At 38.6% G+C, this 18,714-nt stretch overlaps 1 protein-coding gene across 10 annotated transcripts in view; it reads left to right on the top strand.

Annotated features, from left to right (window-relative positions):
- The window catches only part of LOC5571586 (fasciclin-2), a 354,102-nt gene that overhangs the window by 332,282 nt on the left and 3,106 nt on the right, over positions 1-18,714 (top strand). For 6 of the 10 annotated variants that reach the window (XM_021848465.1, XM_021848463.1, XM_021848462.1 and 3 more), the window contains 2 exons: positions 10,234-10,435; positions 17,625-17,741. In XM_021848465.1, coding sequence (XP_021704157.1) covers positions 10,234-10,435; positions 17,625-17,741 — 319 coding nt within the window. The remainder of the gene's footprint in view (positions 1-10,233; positions 10,436-17,624; positions 17,742-18,714) is intronic. The other 4 variants (XM_021848460.1, XM_021848458.1, XM_001659743.2 and 1 more) reach the window with 2 other exon arrangements.

The following is an 18,714-nucleotide window of genomic DNA, read 5'->3' as shown; positions in this document are numbered from 1 at the left end:
AAATAACATGGTTAAATTTATGGATGAATCACAAAGAACAAACCTCGTGAGTTTATTTTTGAAAGTTTTTACTGGATTAGACGAAGATTGAATATTTTTCGTGGTAAAAAATTAAATTTACAAATATTTTTAATGTGTAGCGATATGAGACAAAACCACAAACAAATAAAATTAATGAAAATCTTTGTAACTACGAAATTTGTGAAAATCGTGATTAAGGCAACCGACATTACTACTGTAAAATAAAATTAACTATGGCCTCCAGAAAAAAAAAATCCTAGCTACGCCAATGTAAAGCAAGAAACTGCTTCTTGTTTAAGATGTATATGTAGTGGCGCATCGTCAAAAAGAGCCTCGAGCGCGCCGTGGAAGTCGTAGAAAACTCACCAAACATCGCCATCAAGCACGTCTTTTGGAGATGGCTCAATTTTGATTGAATTATTCTCTCTTCGCCCTTTTGCCACCACACAAGACATCCATGTGCGAATATAGCTTGAACAACTATCGTGTAAATCCATTTGATATACCTGGGGCCTCAAGGTTTTACCAAAGATTCGCCTGCATTGACCAAAAGCCATGTAAGCCTTTTTTGACTTTGAACCACTTATGAAAATACGCCACAATAAATCGGGTTGAAATACATAGCTTTGCCTTATTTAAAAACAAAAAATGTTTTCGCGGCAACCTGTAATCAAACCAAGGACCTTGCGATCCATAGGCCCGTGCGTACACCACGAGCTATCGATAAGTATTCTGGTCTATTTTTCAATCTACCCAAAAATAATTGAAAAAAAAAACAGTACACAGCTGACACACATTATGGGAATTTTATTTTTACAGATAGTCCAAACTAAATGTCGTACAGAAAGCGTCTCTTGGTCACTCAATACTCTCCAGAAAAAAAAAACTTAGATAAGCCAAAAATCTCACGAGAAATCCATCAAGAATCTTACAACTTTGGCGTTAAATCAAATTCTCCTGCGTTGTGGATATTCTGGAGCTTTTCACCTAAAATACATCTCGTTAATCGAAAAGTATCCGACATTATTTGTTACCCATGGTTTCGTTTTGGCATTTTACATTTGTGTTACCACTTTCCAGCTTTCTTTACATATATATTATTCAAGGTGTCATAAATCCGCATTCAAAGACAATAATGGTCGTAAAAATTACTCGTTAATCAAGTCTTTAAATTGCATTTCAATTCGAGAAATGTACACACAAAGCTAAAGCGCAATAACAATCAAGCGTAGAACTACGGAACCATCGATTGAAAACAAAAACCATCGCAGATCATATCAGTAGCATAATTGTTTAAGCTCATCCAGGAAAATCGTCGTAAAACAGTCACGGTAATTTCAGCTCATTTGCTCCGCCGTTGGATCGGATTACACAGCTTAATTGGCATTTATCATGTTCGATTGGACTTAATAACAGGATAGCAACCGTTTTTAATTAGATCATTTTTATGAGTTCAAGCAGTGCTGCAAACATTTGCACCGGGCAATAATTTGAATCACAGATGCAACTTTTTATACAAACAGTTAAAACATGAAACGTCAATATTTATTGATCTGCTCGGTCGACAGGAGAAAGCAATTGCGGGAGCATCATAATTGAATGCTAATGGGTTTACCGAATCTGATGCGGTTCATTTATTTATAAACGTTCGTTGTACATAATAAATTGGATCGTTAATAGGTGATGAATAAAAAAGAAAACAAATAAATGCAATGAATCAACAATTAAAACTTTGTTTTGGGTGAGCCGCAATTCAGTGGTGCGAATTCTCACAGTTTGTATGCAACAGCTCGTCGCAATTAATCGTACATGTTGGATTGAATTAATAAAGCACAATACGCGATTGGAGAGATCTGTGATGGGTGATGATGAGCGAAATCATCCTGAGGGATGGCCAATGGCCATCAGAACAAAGGTAAATATAGCAAAGCAATATTCCAGTAAGCATATCTACCTCTAGAGATTACTAAACAAAACGATTAACAGTTTCTAGAACTTTTCTGATTAATTTTGCATACCATAGATTTAACAAAACAACGACACTCAGTATTCAAACTTTCATTGTAAATATTGTCCTAGATAGTAAGCAGCTTGATCCGTCTATTATCTCCATGTGATAAGTCTATCTCTCGGTTGATGTACATATTACATAAATCATTTCACTCGCTTTCGATGTCCTATGTACCACACTCTATATAAAAACTTAAGCAAAACTTTGGCATTTCCACCAACGAAGAGAACTCACAAAAATATGCGAATTGAATTGGATGACAACGATGAAAAGCCAACTGCGAAACATCACTTCACACCGGTAGCTTAGGGCACAGACCATAGCTTAATCTTGCAATGCGACACTCTGCTATGAACAAACAAACAAAATGTTCTGCTTTTTTATTGAAACTTTATTTGGTATGCTGTTATGGTACTGCATGTTTTGCTGTGACTTGTTTCATTTCGTTTGAGTAAGAAGTGTGATTTAATAGTTATTTACTATCACATCATTTATTTTCAAGTTATATTCTCTTAGTATAGATAAGCCTCTTTGCATCTACCGGGACAAAGAAAGTACTATAGGTACAAAAATACTCAACATTCTCCGGTGCAAAATTATCTTAATTATTCGAAAAAGCGCACTAAATCACTTTTTTTATCATTTTTGTGTTTTATGCTATGCTAGGAAATTTGACACGCTGAGTGCCAGACAGAACTGCATTGTACAAAATATCATATGGAAAACAGAAAATGAGCAATCATGCTTCTCCATAGGTTTGTTCAGGAACTTGAAATCTTGAAATATTTCAATTTAAATCATAACTTATGAACCAGTAATTAACATGAATTATGCGCCTATGGCCTTAATACGTATCACCAATACTAAGCTATAAAGTATTTTTGAAACATCAAAATGTAATAGCACATAAGTTTATAGATTTCAAATTATTCCAATTCTTGAGAAAAGGTTGAACTACCCCCTCACAGGCAGTTTCTTTAATCTGCACACTAAGGGACTTGCCAGCAGAATTAGAAACTACTTCGTTTTTCTCCGGAAATTCTTCCAGTTTTTATATTATTCTTGCACTTATTAGGAGCAGATTTTGAATTTTGGGTGATTTTCTCACTACCTGTTTGTCGATGGTGTTACATTTCTAGAAGCTCCTCTTATCATTTAAATCGCGTTATATCTGAACGACTTTGTTGTACCATATTTTCTTAGGTCACACGTACAATAAAAATCTGTAAAAATATATTCATCATTGCCGAAACCATAAATAATCAGACTATCACTTATTTTTATTGGAAATTATAAGCTTAGGTATATGAAATAGAAACTAAAAATCTGATTTTAGCTGTGGTCGATTTTAAAAAGGGTCAGAACCAAGCACCTGTGCATACGTTTAAACATTGTTGCTGCCTGTACAAAAGTATACATATTTGACATAAGTAAATTTGAAAAGATTTATTTTCATTTATATTGAAAATACTTAAAAAGCTATAACTTCGTAAACTTATCTCACGTGGAAGAGAATAACTAGCGATTTTTTTCAGAATTTTACCATTTTGTCAAATGTTTTCTAGCAATCCCAAATAAAGTCTAAACAAGAATTCTTGTGGAACATCTTAAACTGAATGTACTTGAATTCATCACATCGAAGGATTTCGATAAAAACATTTATTACTAGTCAAGTTCCAGCAAAACACAAAAGTAGGGTCTGTGCTGGCTAGATAAGAATTGATCTTCTAAAATAAACAAAAAACAAAGAAAATGCTTTTATATAAAAATATTTATTTGTTTGTAAAAATATTATGATTCTCGTTATCAAAGTCGTGCCTATATTTTCTGGCAGACCCTATAAGTCGCCAATAATGCTAAAGTATAGGAAATAATAACTTTCAACGTAAAGCAGTCATTTCGAAATACATACTTTTTATATTTGTTCGTATCAAAGCAACTATTATTATAATGTGTAATTTGCCTCCTGAAGTTACAAGTTACAATCCCTTCGTGTAAACAAAGGCTGTTCCTTCAAGCCATATTAGTATCATAATTCTTGACATTGCATTACTTACTCATACTCATTTAGATACTTTTCCTCCTTTTAGTCTTATTAATTATTGACATAAGATTGTAAATATCGCCTTCTTCAAAAATAGATTATTCTTTCAATTTTTAATGTTATTATACAGCCATTCCATAAAATACCGATCTAGTGAGTCACCGAATTCTGTAAAAATTTGCTATTTTGTTCCTTAAAAAAAATTTTTTTGAGTTTTATTTTTTTATGGAAAGTTGAAATCTTAAGCTTTCATTCCATAAAAAATGATTGGAAATCGGTTGAGCTGTTTAAAAATTATGATTTTTTTTTAATTAAAAAGAAACGCTTTCCACTGAGACCTACAGTGTGTTCCGATGAATAATGACTGATTTTTTATTTTCAAAAAAAAATATATATCTCAAAAAATGAAAAACAATGTAAATGCAATGTAAAAACCACTTTTTGTGAAATTTTATATTTTTCTTGAAAAGTCAAAATCTTTAGCTTCCTAATCCTAATTCCTAGCTAATCGGTCAAACGGTTGAAAATTTACCATTTTTTTTTTAATTGAAATTTTGCAAAATTGCGATTCTTCTGGTCACCTTGAAATGGTCACCCTAATCAAAAAATCCAAAAACTCTTGTATCCTTATTTCGGATAAGGAACAAAATAGCAATTTTTTACGGAATTCGGTGACCCACCAGATCGGTTTTTCATGGAATGGCTGTATAATGATAGGCACTATTCACTTTTCTGTGTAAAGTGGCCGGAAGTAATGTTAACCTAGGTAGGGATCATTTTTCTAGAGGACTCACAGTCGCACTCTTCACGGTTTCATTCATAACGTATGGCTCTAATGATCCTAGACTAGATATGAGCTTCACATTTTGTTTCTGACAAGCTATTTATGGTTTTCCATTCGTGTGATTTTTTCGACCAAATGACGTTCGGCCAAAAGGTACCGTAATTTCGGGTGAAATTGATCACTTTTCACTGTTTTCCATGTCTGTTTTCTATTATGTTGCCAATTCCAAACAACTTAATGCAGGAAAACAAGTACGACGGTGAGCCTCATTGGTTTATATACTAAAATTTGCATACAGTTGTGATTTTAGTGCTGAAAATCATCTCTAAAATAAAAAATCAAGGATTTCCATTTCGGGGTGAAATTGATCACCTGTCAAAACAATTATTGTTAGATTTGAAAACAACTTTACTTATTTAATTTGGGCCTTCTAAATCCAAATATGCTTGCCAAATTCTTAACCATGCAAAATTTATGGAAATAATAAACAATTAATTAAACTTCTGATATCTATAAAAAATTCAATTATTGCAACAAAATGAACAAATTGGTACAAATTTTGATCGTTTTGGGGATATATTTCAAGCATCCTTATAAATTTTCAGGTTGACACCATGTCCAAATCCTTGTTCAAAACTAAAAGTTTATTGATGTCTGCCAATACCACACAGAACACGATTATGTAATTTTCTATTATTTTCATAGAAATAAACATTCCTTAACACAAAAAGCTTCACAACATGCAATTCGACAATAGTTAAGACAAACAACGTTCATTTACAAAGGTTGTATTGATTTCTGTGCTCTATTAGAGGGAAATAAAATCGTGTGACATAGTGATCAATTTCACCCTACTGATCAATTTTACCCGAATTTACGGTATTTGATCAAATGGGTTTCGGCCAAATTATGGCGCTATCTCAGAAAACGTTATATTCTGATTCCCCTTAAAGACTTTGACGTTATATAGCTAGATCTTATTTGGATCTGTTTGGATTTTATAATTTAAAAACTTGATGTCTTCGACCAAGTTGCTTATAGGTTCCAAGATTACCCACTGTATAGTTCAAAATTCTAGAAGCTAGTTCACCGAAAACACCAGCCTGCTATCTGATATGCATCCTGCGATATATGAATTTCAATTTTTCATTACTCACTTAAAGCTCTTAGTGGCCGAATATCGAACCATCTAAACAGGCAATATGTAGCCCTTGAATACAATAATAACTTTGTTGAAGAATCTAGTCTTCTAACATAACTTTAACTTGAGATACATAAGTTTTGATATTTGAATCGCATCACTGCCTCCTAATGGCAGTTTTTTTCAACTAAAGAGTCATGCAGTGTATAACTTGGTTCAATGACCAACTTTGTAGAAGACAACATCGTTCCTAATCTCCAAAATCTTTATATATTTAACATGTCATTACTCTCCACAAAGCAACATTTTTTGAGCTAGCGCCATCATGAGATGGAAGCCCCAACTAACTAATATTTAACGTAATAGCCCTTCCCCCGTTGCATCTTCACTGAAAAAGTATTGTCTTATATAAAACTGTTTCAGAGATATATGCGTCTAAAGTTTCCAAATTTCACATTTTCAGATCTATTTCACAATAACCCCTCCTCGCGATAAATAACCCCCTTTAAGATTTTGTTGTAATTTTTATAAAAAGTTAACCAAACTCTTGTTCAAAAACAGTTTGAAAACAAAAAATAAATCCGTTCAGGTTTCGTTTGAATTTAGGATCAATACGACCCCAAGGCACAGACAACGTACTATTATTCTTGAAAACTTTTTTTTCAGATATTTGAAAAAAAAACATGTTCGAATAGCTCGCGGAAATGCGCCAGTGTGTGAAAAAAAAATCACAAATAGACTTACTATCAAAAAAGTTACAGCCCTGCAAAGTGTTCTGAGGTCGAGATTTGTACATCCGAGTAATCAGCAAACAAATTTCATAATATCTCAGCAAATATAAGCTGAGTATTTAGACGTGCTTTGTGCTGAGCAACCTAACAATTTGTTAGCTGAATCTCGGTTAATATTCAAAAACCAAGAATTGCACAGCCGAGTTCGTGAAAAAAAATCTAGGTCTGTAGCTTAACGAGATCTAGGGCAATTGTAAATCGTGCTTTGCCTCTTTTCTTTGTATGGTTTATGATAGGTCTCTGTTAGGTTTTTTTTTTTGGACTCGTTTTCCGATATGTGGTCTATGAAGTTCCTAATATTTCAGGCGATTAATCGCTACTAGCCTTGTTGTTAGCATACGACCAGAATTTCCATCAATATTGGTTCCCTGATCTTCCTAAACCTTACTTGTTTCCCAGCTAGTTAAGCAAGGACGTCAGGATACGCCAGCAATTGCTGGACAAAGAATAACCAACCAGCATTTATCAACCATGGTCTTCAGGCTCCTTCGGAAGGAAAATGCAGCTGTTGCCGCTGAGATAACAAATCCAAGGGCTGAAATCTCACTGGAAGAGATAGAAAAAATCAAATGCAGCAACTTTAACAGTTATATCATCTTAAATAATTAATAAAGTAAACTTTATGCTACAAGCTGAATCAGCGACAAGGTGCACTTCATTTTGATTGGGCATCAATTGGAGACCACAATGTACCTCATACGGAAACTATATGCGAACATCTCTAGGTCATCACATTCTCATTAATCTAATGCCAAAGCACTTGAGAACTATGCATTTTGTTGCATCACACGCCCATCTTACAGAAGAAACAATCTATTACATTACACCGTCTGCATATTACAAGGAAGGTAATATTTCATCAACCACGTGCACCATCTGGCGTATCCTCACAGGGTACTCATTTGATAAGTCCTTCCGGAAGCAAACAATATGCCTTTCGCCGCCTGTGCTCTGCTGGGCATAAATTTGACTATGGGCATGGAGACGATTATATGCAACGTATCTATAGCAAGCATATCAGATAGCAGTGCAGTAGCTCAAATAAGCCTTTCTACGGTACGGCAAAACCACGAATACCGCCACCACGCCGTGCATAATTAGCGTCCTGTGGGGGGAGAAAGAGTAATGAATTCTATTACTTCCACCGCAGACGTTGTTTAACTAGCTTCCCACGGGTATGCTGGTAGGCAGGTTTGTGTGGACAGGCATCAACCCATTAGCGCGGTAAAGTAAATCACAGATTGACAGAATTTAGGACGTTTTTACAGAGGATTTAGATTTTTTTATTCCATGAAAAAACTTTTCCATCTGAGGCAAGCTTAAGATCGCCTAAATGCACGGATACGCAACCTGTTAATTGTTCCAATAAGTTGAATAAACACGCTCACTAACTCGAACTATCTGCCGCACTTAACGAGCAAGACCTGTAATACTGGGAAAGGAAAACTTTGAAGTAGCTTGCCGCGATAAGCGGAAAGTGTAATGCAAAAGTTCAACTTCCGCCTTTCCGGCTCTTTGTGGTGAACCTGAACACCGGCTGGCGGCTATCGGGGCTGCTGTTACCTACTCTCGCTGTAATCTATCTTGTGTATTGTGCTGGCCCTAACAAAGCCACCGGTACTGTGATTGTGACCAGCAGCAGCCGGTCGATGGCGGTAGGGTTCTAAGACAACATCCAGCCGGCCAAGTGGCGTAGCTAGACGCAATCTTAAGATACTGCTTTTAAATAGAATATTGATAAAATTTACAGCTGTAGAATGAATGCGGGGTTCTGTGATTAAATACAACAATTTGTTCTCGAAAACTGTAGTGAAGCTAAGCGATGTCCATTCAGTAAAATCTACGCTAAGATTTGAAAGGGCATAGCTAAAATTTGTCAATGCATTGTATAAATTAGGCCCTCCATGAAAAATAAAGATCTTTAATTTCCTGATTAGGGTGCCGGTACCAATGGTTGTAATGTACCAGTAGATTGGACTATGGAATAAAACGTACATTTTTCGTTCAAAACGACATGTGTTATTTTTGGTGGATAGATAGCCTCTAGTTTAGTTGATTTGCCAAATTTCAGCTTTTTATTCTATCAAAAACTCATATAAATAATTACGCAAAAAAAACACTCTTGCACCAATAGTTGCCGTTGTGTTCCAGTAGTGGATCAACGGATGGAAGCAGTTTTTAAAATGGATGTATAAAAATGAAGAAAAGTCCCAAAGATGATCTTTATGCTTTATTCAAAAGATATTAGTTGCTGTTCCGAGGGAAAAATGTTAAATCTATGTAAAAATTTACCATTTGGTTCAATATTCCTTGTATTATTCCCGAACGTCTACTACTGGAACACGTGTACCAATAGGGGCTCAAGTGATTTTATGTTAAAAAAAAAAATAGTTTTTTCATTCTTTTTATATTTTTCTCATATAGTAGGGGTTGAAATCTTTCTGTTGACGCCAAAAGATCTCTATTAAGGCTATTCGTTATTTTGTTATGATTTCTCATAGCTTATGTAGTCCACTAATGGCACCGGCAGCCTATTAAATTTTGAAGACATGAATGCGCTAAGGATTTTTTGCGATGCCCATTCTTCTCGAAAATTTTAGGTATTGTGAAAATACTAGAAACAGATTTGAAATCAGCTGATCAAAGTCAATTCCAATGGTCAAAGTGTGTGAAAAGAGTTCAATCAAATTTCAATTTTCCGACTGTTAATATCGGTATTGAATATCAAAAGTTCGAAGGAAGGCTAAGGATCATTTGGAAACGTAACAATGAGTAAAACACACCTGCCATTCGAAATTTTCAATTTTCTGTGACTGCACTAAGAGTGCCCCAACTTCCGGAAGTAACAACATAATGGAATCACCCTCCAGGCAGTCACGCTTCCGTCTTTACGTTGGCACAGTTGATGCCTGACTAAAACATATAGAATAGTTTTAACACATAAAAGCGCAACACTATTTGGCTCCAGTGCTCCAGAAAGTGCTCTGTGTGACACCACGATGGCGCAGGAAAGTAAAATTATAAAAGTTATTTATTTAATTTCAAGTTTCACTATTGATAACCCGGTTTGCCTGTCGTTGTTGGTGCACACTGTAGAAAAGCTTTCAACACACCTACCACCGGTCATGATTTCTTCCCTCACTGCACAGAAACCTCTTTGAATGTGTATATAACTGTTCCTGACATTCACTTTTAAGGAGAAGGATTATTTCCACTATCTATCCCGCTGTACATTTAATTATAACTTAGTAATTAATTTTCGTTTTTTACTCTCCTTCTCGTTTCTCCTACGGCTATTTGCCAAATTTTTGTTTTATTTCTTGATTTAATTTGTCAAATAAATAGAGCCTGGTTCACAAACTAATGACAATTTTTTCCAATCATTCCACTTTTTTTCGTTTTTCGTTTGTCTTCTCTTCTCTGTCCGGGGACAAATTTCAGGCATCGACGTGGTGCTACGAGTAGATGACCGGGCCCTTTCTTCGGCGGCAGTTATCGGAATAGTCGTCGGATGTGTCTTGTTGCTCTTGCTGGTCATCGATATTCTGTGCTGCCTGATAGGAAATCTCGGCCTCCTGGCAATGATGTGCAGAAGAACAAAACGGTCACCATCGGATCTGGGCGATGAGGAGAAACTCGGAAGGTAGGTAGTGATTGATCGACGGTAGAAGAGAAAAAAAACTGCAATCAGATTTAATTAGTTCACCGGATAAAAGACCATTGATGTTGTTGGTGGAACCTGGTCGGAATGGAAAAACTCGTTCAACAATGAGTACACGACTGGATTATAGGTTCGACGACAATGGTAGCTTATACTTTTGTACGTTCGAATCGTTAGTTAATCAGTTTAAAAACAACCGAAATTCTCGGTAATCAATTGAACGGGTTTTTGTGATACAATGAACTTTCAATTCCATAGACATTTTAAAACAGGCATTTAAAGTTCTTTTGAGATGTTGAAATAGATTTTTAGAAACTGCATAGTTCCTTGAAGCATCTGATGTTGATTTAAGCGTAATAATAGTTCCATAGTTGTTCCAGAAGGCAGGTACTCTTGCAGATATTCCAGAATTAGTGGAATTAGTGGAGTCATTCATTTATGAAGTTAACATCTAAACAGATTACGCTGAATCAACCATTTCACGCCACAATACTCGGTTTGTGGCCGCATCTCTCCATCCTCGGTTCTGCCCCACGCTCGCCAAATCGATCCGCCCACCTAGCTCGCTGCGCTCCACGCCTTCTTGTTCCAACCGGATCCGAAGCGAACACCATGTCTGCAGGGTTGCTGTCCGGCATTTTTGCAACATGTCTTGCCCATCGTATCCTTCCAGCTTTGGCCACCATCTGGATACTGGGTTCGCCGTAGAGTTCGGCGAGCTCGTGGTTCATCCTTCGCCGCCACACACCGTTTTCCTACACACCTCCGAAGATCGTCCTAAGCACCCGACGTTCGAACACTCCAAGTGCTTGAAGGTCCTCCTCGAGCATCGCCCACGTTACAGCTTTTTGTGGAGGCCGTTATTGTCAGCCGTCATCAAGGATCCAAGGTAGACGAACTCGTTGACCACCTCGAACGTATCCCCGTCTATCGTAACACTGCTACCTGAGCAAGCCCTGTCGCGCTCGGCCCCACCAACTAGCATATACTTTGTCTTGGACGCGAATCAAACAAATTTATTTATTTATTTATTTATTTATTTATTTATTTATTTATTTATTTGTTCATCAACAGGCTTGATTCTGCCCCAATGATGTGTTCTTAAAACTAGAGTAAACAATAAGCATTTTGACAATATTACAGTAAAGAAAACAATACGGCAACGAAAACAAAACGGCAGTAAACATTGAATTTAAGCACTTTAAAACTAACAACTTTAAACACAAAACACTAACAACGAGTATATAATTTCAGTGTGACTTGATCAATTAGACGGATACCAAGTACATCTATGGCAATTGATAAATTCCCTGAATTTTATAGTCGGTGGCCAAGTAGACGATCTCAATGCGGCTGTTTTCCATTTCTCATCGAGAACCACTTTGAAGGAGATGTAGTCCAATTCTTCACATGGTTTCCATTTCGGCACGAGCTTAGTAACGGTCCTGTTGTCTATATCCGTAATTCCAAGCGATTTCGATACCAACGAATCAATATCTTGTTCCGTCACACAACTATTAACATTCAATAAAAGCAGCGAAAAAGAATGTTGCCATTCTATACTAGTGCATGCTTTTTCTTCATTTGTATGATTAGCAGAGCTTTCTCGCAATACTTTGTTCAGAGCGTCCGGAGATGATAACGGTGTTGAAACTTGTTGCAATGGTAATGATTCCTCTAATGTTGAACGTCGCGAGTATCCTGACAACATTGTAGTGATGTTGGAAATTTGAATCTTCAATTCATTAATTTCTTTTATTATTTCCACTTTTGGACCACTGTGCTCTGCATCTTGTTTACATTCGATCAGCTCTTGAAAGCGTTCGGCATGAAACGATTCTAAGCTGATATCGCAAAGCCATATGATGTTTTTTTTTTTTTATCACACTCACAGCAGCTTCAGAGAGTCCAACACAATGAGCATGATAAGCTCCGCTACAGTTTCCATCGCACACAGTGAAGCATTCCGTCTTCATGTCAATAGGATGAGTGCACTTCTTACAAAGCATCTTCACAGCGATGGAGTTTTGAGTTCTCAAACGACGAGTTTTATCATAAAAATTTCTGCTTTCCAGCGCAAATGATACTGTTGACAACAACTGTGATAGATATTGACGCCTGGTAGAGGTAAAAGGATACTACGACGAAATTTACTATGTTCAACGTTCGCAAACAAATTGAATCCAACTAAAAAACGGAGCGCGGTGAAACGACAACCAGCTTCTTCACAATCGGCGAATCAGGAAACTGAATTGACTGGATCTCGTAAAAATTGTACCCCGGCTGTTAAGCCCGACTCCCGCATAACACTTTCTAGCGCAATATTGAACAACAGACGTCAGAAGATGATCTGGGATAATTCTTTGTAGGCCGCATATAGAATGGTGATCGCTCGAAAGTTCTCACAATCTAAATTGTCGCCTTTCTTGTAGATAGGGCATATTACCCCTTCCTTCGACTCCTCCGTTAGCTGTTCTGTTTCCCAGATTGTACCTATCAGCCGATGCAGACAAATCATCAGCCTCTTCGGGCCCATCTTTATGAGTTCAGCTCCGATACCATCCTTACCAGTACCATTATTTTTGTTAAGCTGGTGAATGGCATTCTTAACCTCCCTCAAAGTGGGGGCTCGTTGGTTTCCATCGCTCGCAGTACTGGCGAAGGCATGTCCTCCTATGTCCCGTCCTTCATTGCCTGTGCTCTCAGCGCCAGTCAGATTTTCATCGAAGTCGATCAGCTCACGCTCGTTCATCAAAATGCTCCCATCCCTATCCCTGCACATCTCGGCTCGCGGTACGAAGCCGTTGCAGGATGCGTTGAGCTTCTGATAGAACATACGTGTTTCTTGAGACCGGCACAGCTGTTCCATCTCCTCGCACTCCGTCTCCTCCAGGCGGCTTTTTTTTCTCTCGAAAGAGGCGGGTTTGCTGTTGCCGTTTCCGTATATAACGTTCCACGTTCTGCCGGGTCCCCTTGCTGCAGCATGACCGCCCGCGCTGCATTCTTCTCCACCAGAATCTGCTTGCATTCCTCGTTCGAACCAATCGTTCCGTCGACCCTGTCCCACGTACCTGGCGGTGCTCTCAGTTGCATAGTTGATGGCTGCTTTCACTGTTCTCCAGCAGTCCTCAAGAGGGGCTTCAACCTGCTCACCCACTTCCGATAATGAAGCCTCGAGGTGCTGCGCGTATGCGATTGCGACATCCGGTTGCATAAACCGCTCTAGATCATACTGGGCGGCCGTCAGTACCGAGAGTTGTTAACGACGGATACTTTTTGACGCCGTTTTTACCTTCACCAGATAGTGGTCAGAGTCGATGTTAGCACCACGATAGGTCCTGACGTCGATAATGTCGGAGAAGTGCCGTCCATCAATCAGAACATGGTCGATTTGAGATTCTGTCTACTGTGGTGACCTCCAGGTGTATCGGTATGGAAGGCTGTGCTGGAAGTAGGTGCTTCGAATGGCCATATCCTTGAAGGCGGATAAGTCAATTAGTCGTAAGCTATTCTCGTTCGGCAGCCGGTGGGCGCTAAACTTTCCATCAGTCGGTCTGAATTCCTCCTCTTGGCCAACCTGAGCGTTTAGATCTCCTATGACGATTTTGACGTCGTGGCTTGGGCAGCTGTCGTACTCGCGTATGAGCTGCGCGTAAAAGGCGTCTTTATCATCATCAGTGTATCCGGAGTGAGGGCTGTGCACGTTTATTGTATTGAAGTTGAAGAACCTTTGAACCTCAACTTGAACAACATTCTATCATTGATCAGCCACCACCCGATCAAGCACCTCTGCATATCACCCATCACCCACCACCTTCCAACACACATCCTGCAACGCTACGATGCCGAATCCACAGTCCTTCAGCACGTCGGCGAGTATGCGTGTGCTCCCAATGAAGTTGAGAGATTTACAGTTCCACGTACCGAGCATCCAATCGCTCTTCCCTTTACGTCGCTGTGGTCTTTGCCGATTGTCCCGGTTCATATTCTCTCGTTGATTTTTCGTTGCTTGATTTTTACGGCTGGCTTGCAGGGCCCGACACCAACCCCAGGACCATTCCTTCTAAGTGTTTGGAGGACTGCAGTTTAGCTCAGAGTCCTCCTCTGGCACTCGGACGACGATCATCCGCCCCTGACATGGGGAACAGACGCTGTTGTGAGCCGCTCCTAACATGGAGTACAGACGCTCCAGGTTTGCTGAAGCAAACCCCCTTTTGCCTGTCAGCATACGACCAAAGTTCCCGCCGGGGTTGGTTACCCAATCTTCCCCAAGGTACCCCGGCCAGTAACACGAGGAGGTAGGGATAGGAATTGCTGGACAGGAGGCTAAGGACCGCATAGAGGGGTCTATCTTATTCCATCAGATACGCGAGGTACCAATGGTACGCCATGCCCAGCCATTTACCGTGCAGTATTGACTTTAACATTTATTCCGTCGTCTTAACCCACATTGCCTGCGCTTTCAACACCATTCAGATATTCACCAAAGTATTGCTTCCACCTTTCGATCACCTCACCTCACGTGCAACAAAATGCATCCCATCACACGAAGTTTTTGCGGGATACGTTAAGCTTGTGGTAGAATTACCGCGTTTCATTAGACCAGCACAACTGTTCCATCTCCCCGCACATTGCTTCCTCCAGGGGATACTTTATTTTCCCGGAAGTGGCGGATCTACTGTTGTCGTTTCCGTTTATAGCGTTCCACATTCTATCAGGTCTCTTGATGCAGCATAGCCATCCGCACTGCATTCTTCGTCGAATCAATCGCTCGTTGACTCCATTCCACGTACCCTACAGTGCATCGTTGATGACTGCTCTTACTGTACATCAGAAATTCTCAAGTGGGGCTCGATCAAGCTCATCCTCTTCCGGCAATGCAGCATTGCATATGCAGTGGCAATATATGGTTGCTTTATCCGCTTAGAATTCGTACACCCCAACGACCGTTATAGGGGGTCGTAAACAGAATTGGACGTTAAAATAAAACAGAATTATAACTATGATTATAATAGATATTAGGCAAATTTGAAGCATGGATTGAGAACGTTCCAAAATGACCATTGAAATTTTCATATTCTGATTACAAATGGCAGCACTGCTCGATTGTGATCAAAAGAGCCAATTATATGGTGGTATAATATGCAGAACCCAATTTTAAGAATAACGATACCAAATGTTCAACACAGCTGAAGGAAGCGATGCATGCCATACAGTCGGCTGAAGCACAAATGATCGTCTGGCTGACAACACTGTTTAAGAAGAGTTAAGAAAAGATCAAAATCATAAAACTTGAGTGGAATAGAAAAATGGAATGCTTAGCAACATAAAAGTACTCCTCAACTGTTTTTCATGAAGGGTTCAACAATTTTCGTCGTAATGGCAACACTGCTCAAGTGAAATCGATAAAACCAAATGAGGGCCTAAACACAAAGGGGTGTAAGTGACATTTTGGTCGGTTTTGAGTTAGTATACCAAAAAACTCTTTCTAGCTTTCTAACGGTATTTTTAGGTGATTTTTCCGCCCAATAGAAAAAATGTCATAATTCGGAGAAGATTGGATTGTTTTCATGGTTTCCATACAACTTGTATAGAAGGCAAAATTACTGAAAAAACTTCAAAGTCGATTTTCTCAAAACCAGGTTTTTGTCACTTATACCCCTTTGCTTTTGACCCCTTCAAATATATCAAAATTCTGCACGTTATTTAAGTCGAATCTTGAGCAAAATTTAAGTAGGGTAGAAGCAACGGTTTAGGCCAGATTAAGAGAAAATATTTCTTGAAAGTGTATGGAAAGCCCTACATGTATTGCAAAAACATGGAATGAAAGATGGAAAATATCTGAACCGGACAGAAAGCTTTCTCTCATTGAAAATCGCGTTGGTCAATAGGCGCCATCAGAACCAATTCCGGCCACAATTATATTTTCGATTTCTATATTGGCCATTCACATTGATTTCTTAGGAGAGTGGCTAAATTAGGAATACCCTGGCATAATTAGGTCTAAAGCAGTATGAATTATAAGGAAAACAAGTTATTTTCTTCGCTATTTAAATAAATAAAGACGATTAAATGAATGCAGCTTTACGATGGGAATGTCGTCTACTTAACAGGGTAATTTCCATTGTAAAACAGTGAATAAATCTCGAACCTCTTGGCTGGAACAAAAAAAAACGAAGACGCCATTTTTCTAAGTGGTCGTAATCATGAGATATCTTCAAATTAAAAATGTCAATTTCATTAGCCATCTGATAACAAAATCTCAAATTTCATGACTCAAACAATGATAATCCTTGAGCTACTGAGCAACTTTGCCGAAGACGCAATCTTTCTCAGTAGTCAGGATCCTGAGCTATGTGAAAAAAATCGATGCTTACTAGCGCTGCCTGGTGTCAGAATTCTGCATTTCAATGAGCATGTTAGCCCTTAATATACTGAACAATTATGCTGAACATCATGACCCTCTATATTGATGACTTTTTAAGATATAGATAATTTAAAAGACGGTCGTTAATCTGAATTTCAGTCGCAGAACAGTGGTCGCTAAAAAAAACCGTCGTAAAAAGAACGGTCGTTAAAGGAGGTTTAAGTGTGTATAGTGGTCTACATTCCGTGTAGCTACATAATAATGTCAAAGCATTTAGAACATTACAAATAATACTCCCAAAAGGAGTGTACCTACTAGGAACAATAAGATGATCAGAAACATAACATCTACAACATCAATACGGTCTTTTATCCTTTATACATATACAGAGAGAAAAAATCAACTTTTCCACACAATGAGTACAGCTGGAGCACAAATCTTAATTGCTACTAATTCCCAGTTTGCAGCATGCAGCAAACTTTACTAACCATTGTAAAATAAACAGCAACCTAACTAGAAAAGTTGATGATGCCTCCTGTATGTGCTGTAAATCACCCACCAACCCCTCTTTTAACCCATTTTGCACCGACGCAAGCATTTAAACAGCAAATACCCCATCATTGTGCCATCATCATCGTAATATTTCTTTCTCGTCCTACATCCAACTATTTCGCTCCTTGTATGTAAAACCGAAACCCAAAACATATGATACATCCGTACAAACCAAAAAACCGCAAAACTACCACCACCAAAAAAAAAAACACAAAACAAAACAAAAATCGCTACTTTATAACCACAATCCAGTCTATACGGTTGGCGTTTTCCGCTACCCTATTGCAGTGGCAGCCTCATCAAGGAGCGTCCTCCGTCGCCATCGCCGCTGCCTCCGCCAATCGTGAAGCTCGGTTCAACCACGCCGATGTAAGAATAATCTCCTTTTTAATACTTTTTTTTCGAAAAGTTTACTCTGGCTGCCTTCGAGAGACTTCTGTTCCTAGCTATTTATTTTATTTTTTGTGTGTTCCACTCTTTTCCGAGTATTCGCGAGTTATCGAGTTGGTACGAAAAAAAACGAAGACCATTTTTCGCTGTGCTTTTCTTTTTTCTACAGCAATCCCTGCATGTACGCACACACCACCCACTAGCTTGTCCACGAATTTTCGCAGTTGTATTGAATCTGAGCAGCGTTAATGCAGACGTAACTCTTGAAAACAATTCTCGCATAATCTGAGACAACGCCCTAAAAGCCATTGGTAACCACGTGCGTAGCTGGATGTTTCTGAGCAAATGAAAGAATAAGCATCCAAACCAATACCACTGCCGTGTAGAGAATGATCCTTTTTTACCATAAAGTTGTTCAACAACGTGTAAATCCATTGAAATCTCGCATAACTTCTGATCTCGCCCTAAAAGCCATTGGTAACCATATGTGTAGCTCGTTGTTTCTGAGCATTTGAATGGATTTTCATGTTATTTAACAACACTATGTGGAAGAAAGGATCATTATCTACCTGCCCGTGATGTTGGTTTGGATGCTTATTCTTTCATTTGCTCAGAAACAACGAGCTACACACGTGGCTACCAATGGCTTTTAGGGCGAGAATTTCCTTCAAAAATCATCGTCCATTTCACATAATCATAGTCTGATGACCATGTTGCACGGAACGCGGTTATGTGCAACGAAGCATGTATGAGGCGCTAGTGTGAATCATCAAACACCAAGGGAAACAATTTGCGTGCCCATCGTTGTGACTGTTATAAGATTTGCAACTTAGGAGCAATGTGGTCAATGAAAATTTAGGCAGTGATACGTCTTTTTTGGCTTCCACTGACTGTTGGAGTTTCAAGAGTATTTGTTTTAACCTTTCAGTCGTCGCGCGGTTTGCCACCGTCA

This window comes from Aedes aegypti, chromosome 3 (assembly GCF_002204515.2).
Source record: "Aedes aegypti strain LVP_AGWG chromosome 3, AaegL5.0 Primary Assembly, whole genome shotgun sequence".
NCBI classification, from domain to species: Eukaryota; Metazoa; Arthropoda; class Insecta; order Diptera; family Culicidae; genus Aedes; species Aedes aegypti.
The sequence above is the reverse complement of the archived record's forward strand: the minus strand, read 5'-3'. Positions and strand labels throughout refer to the sequence as shown.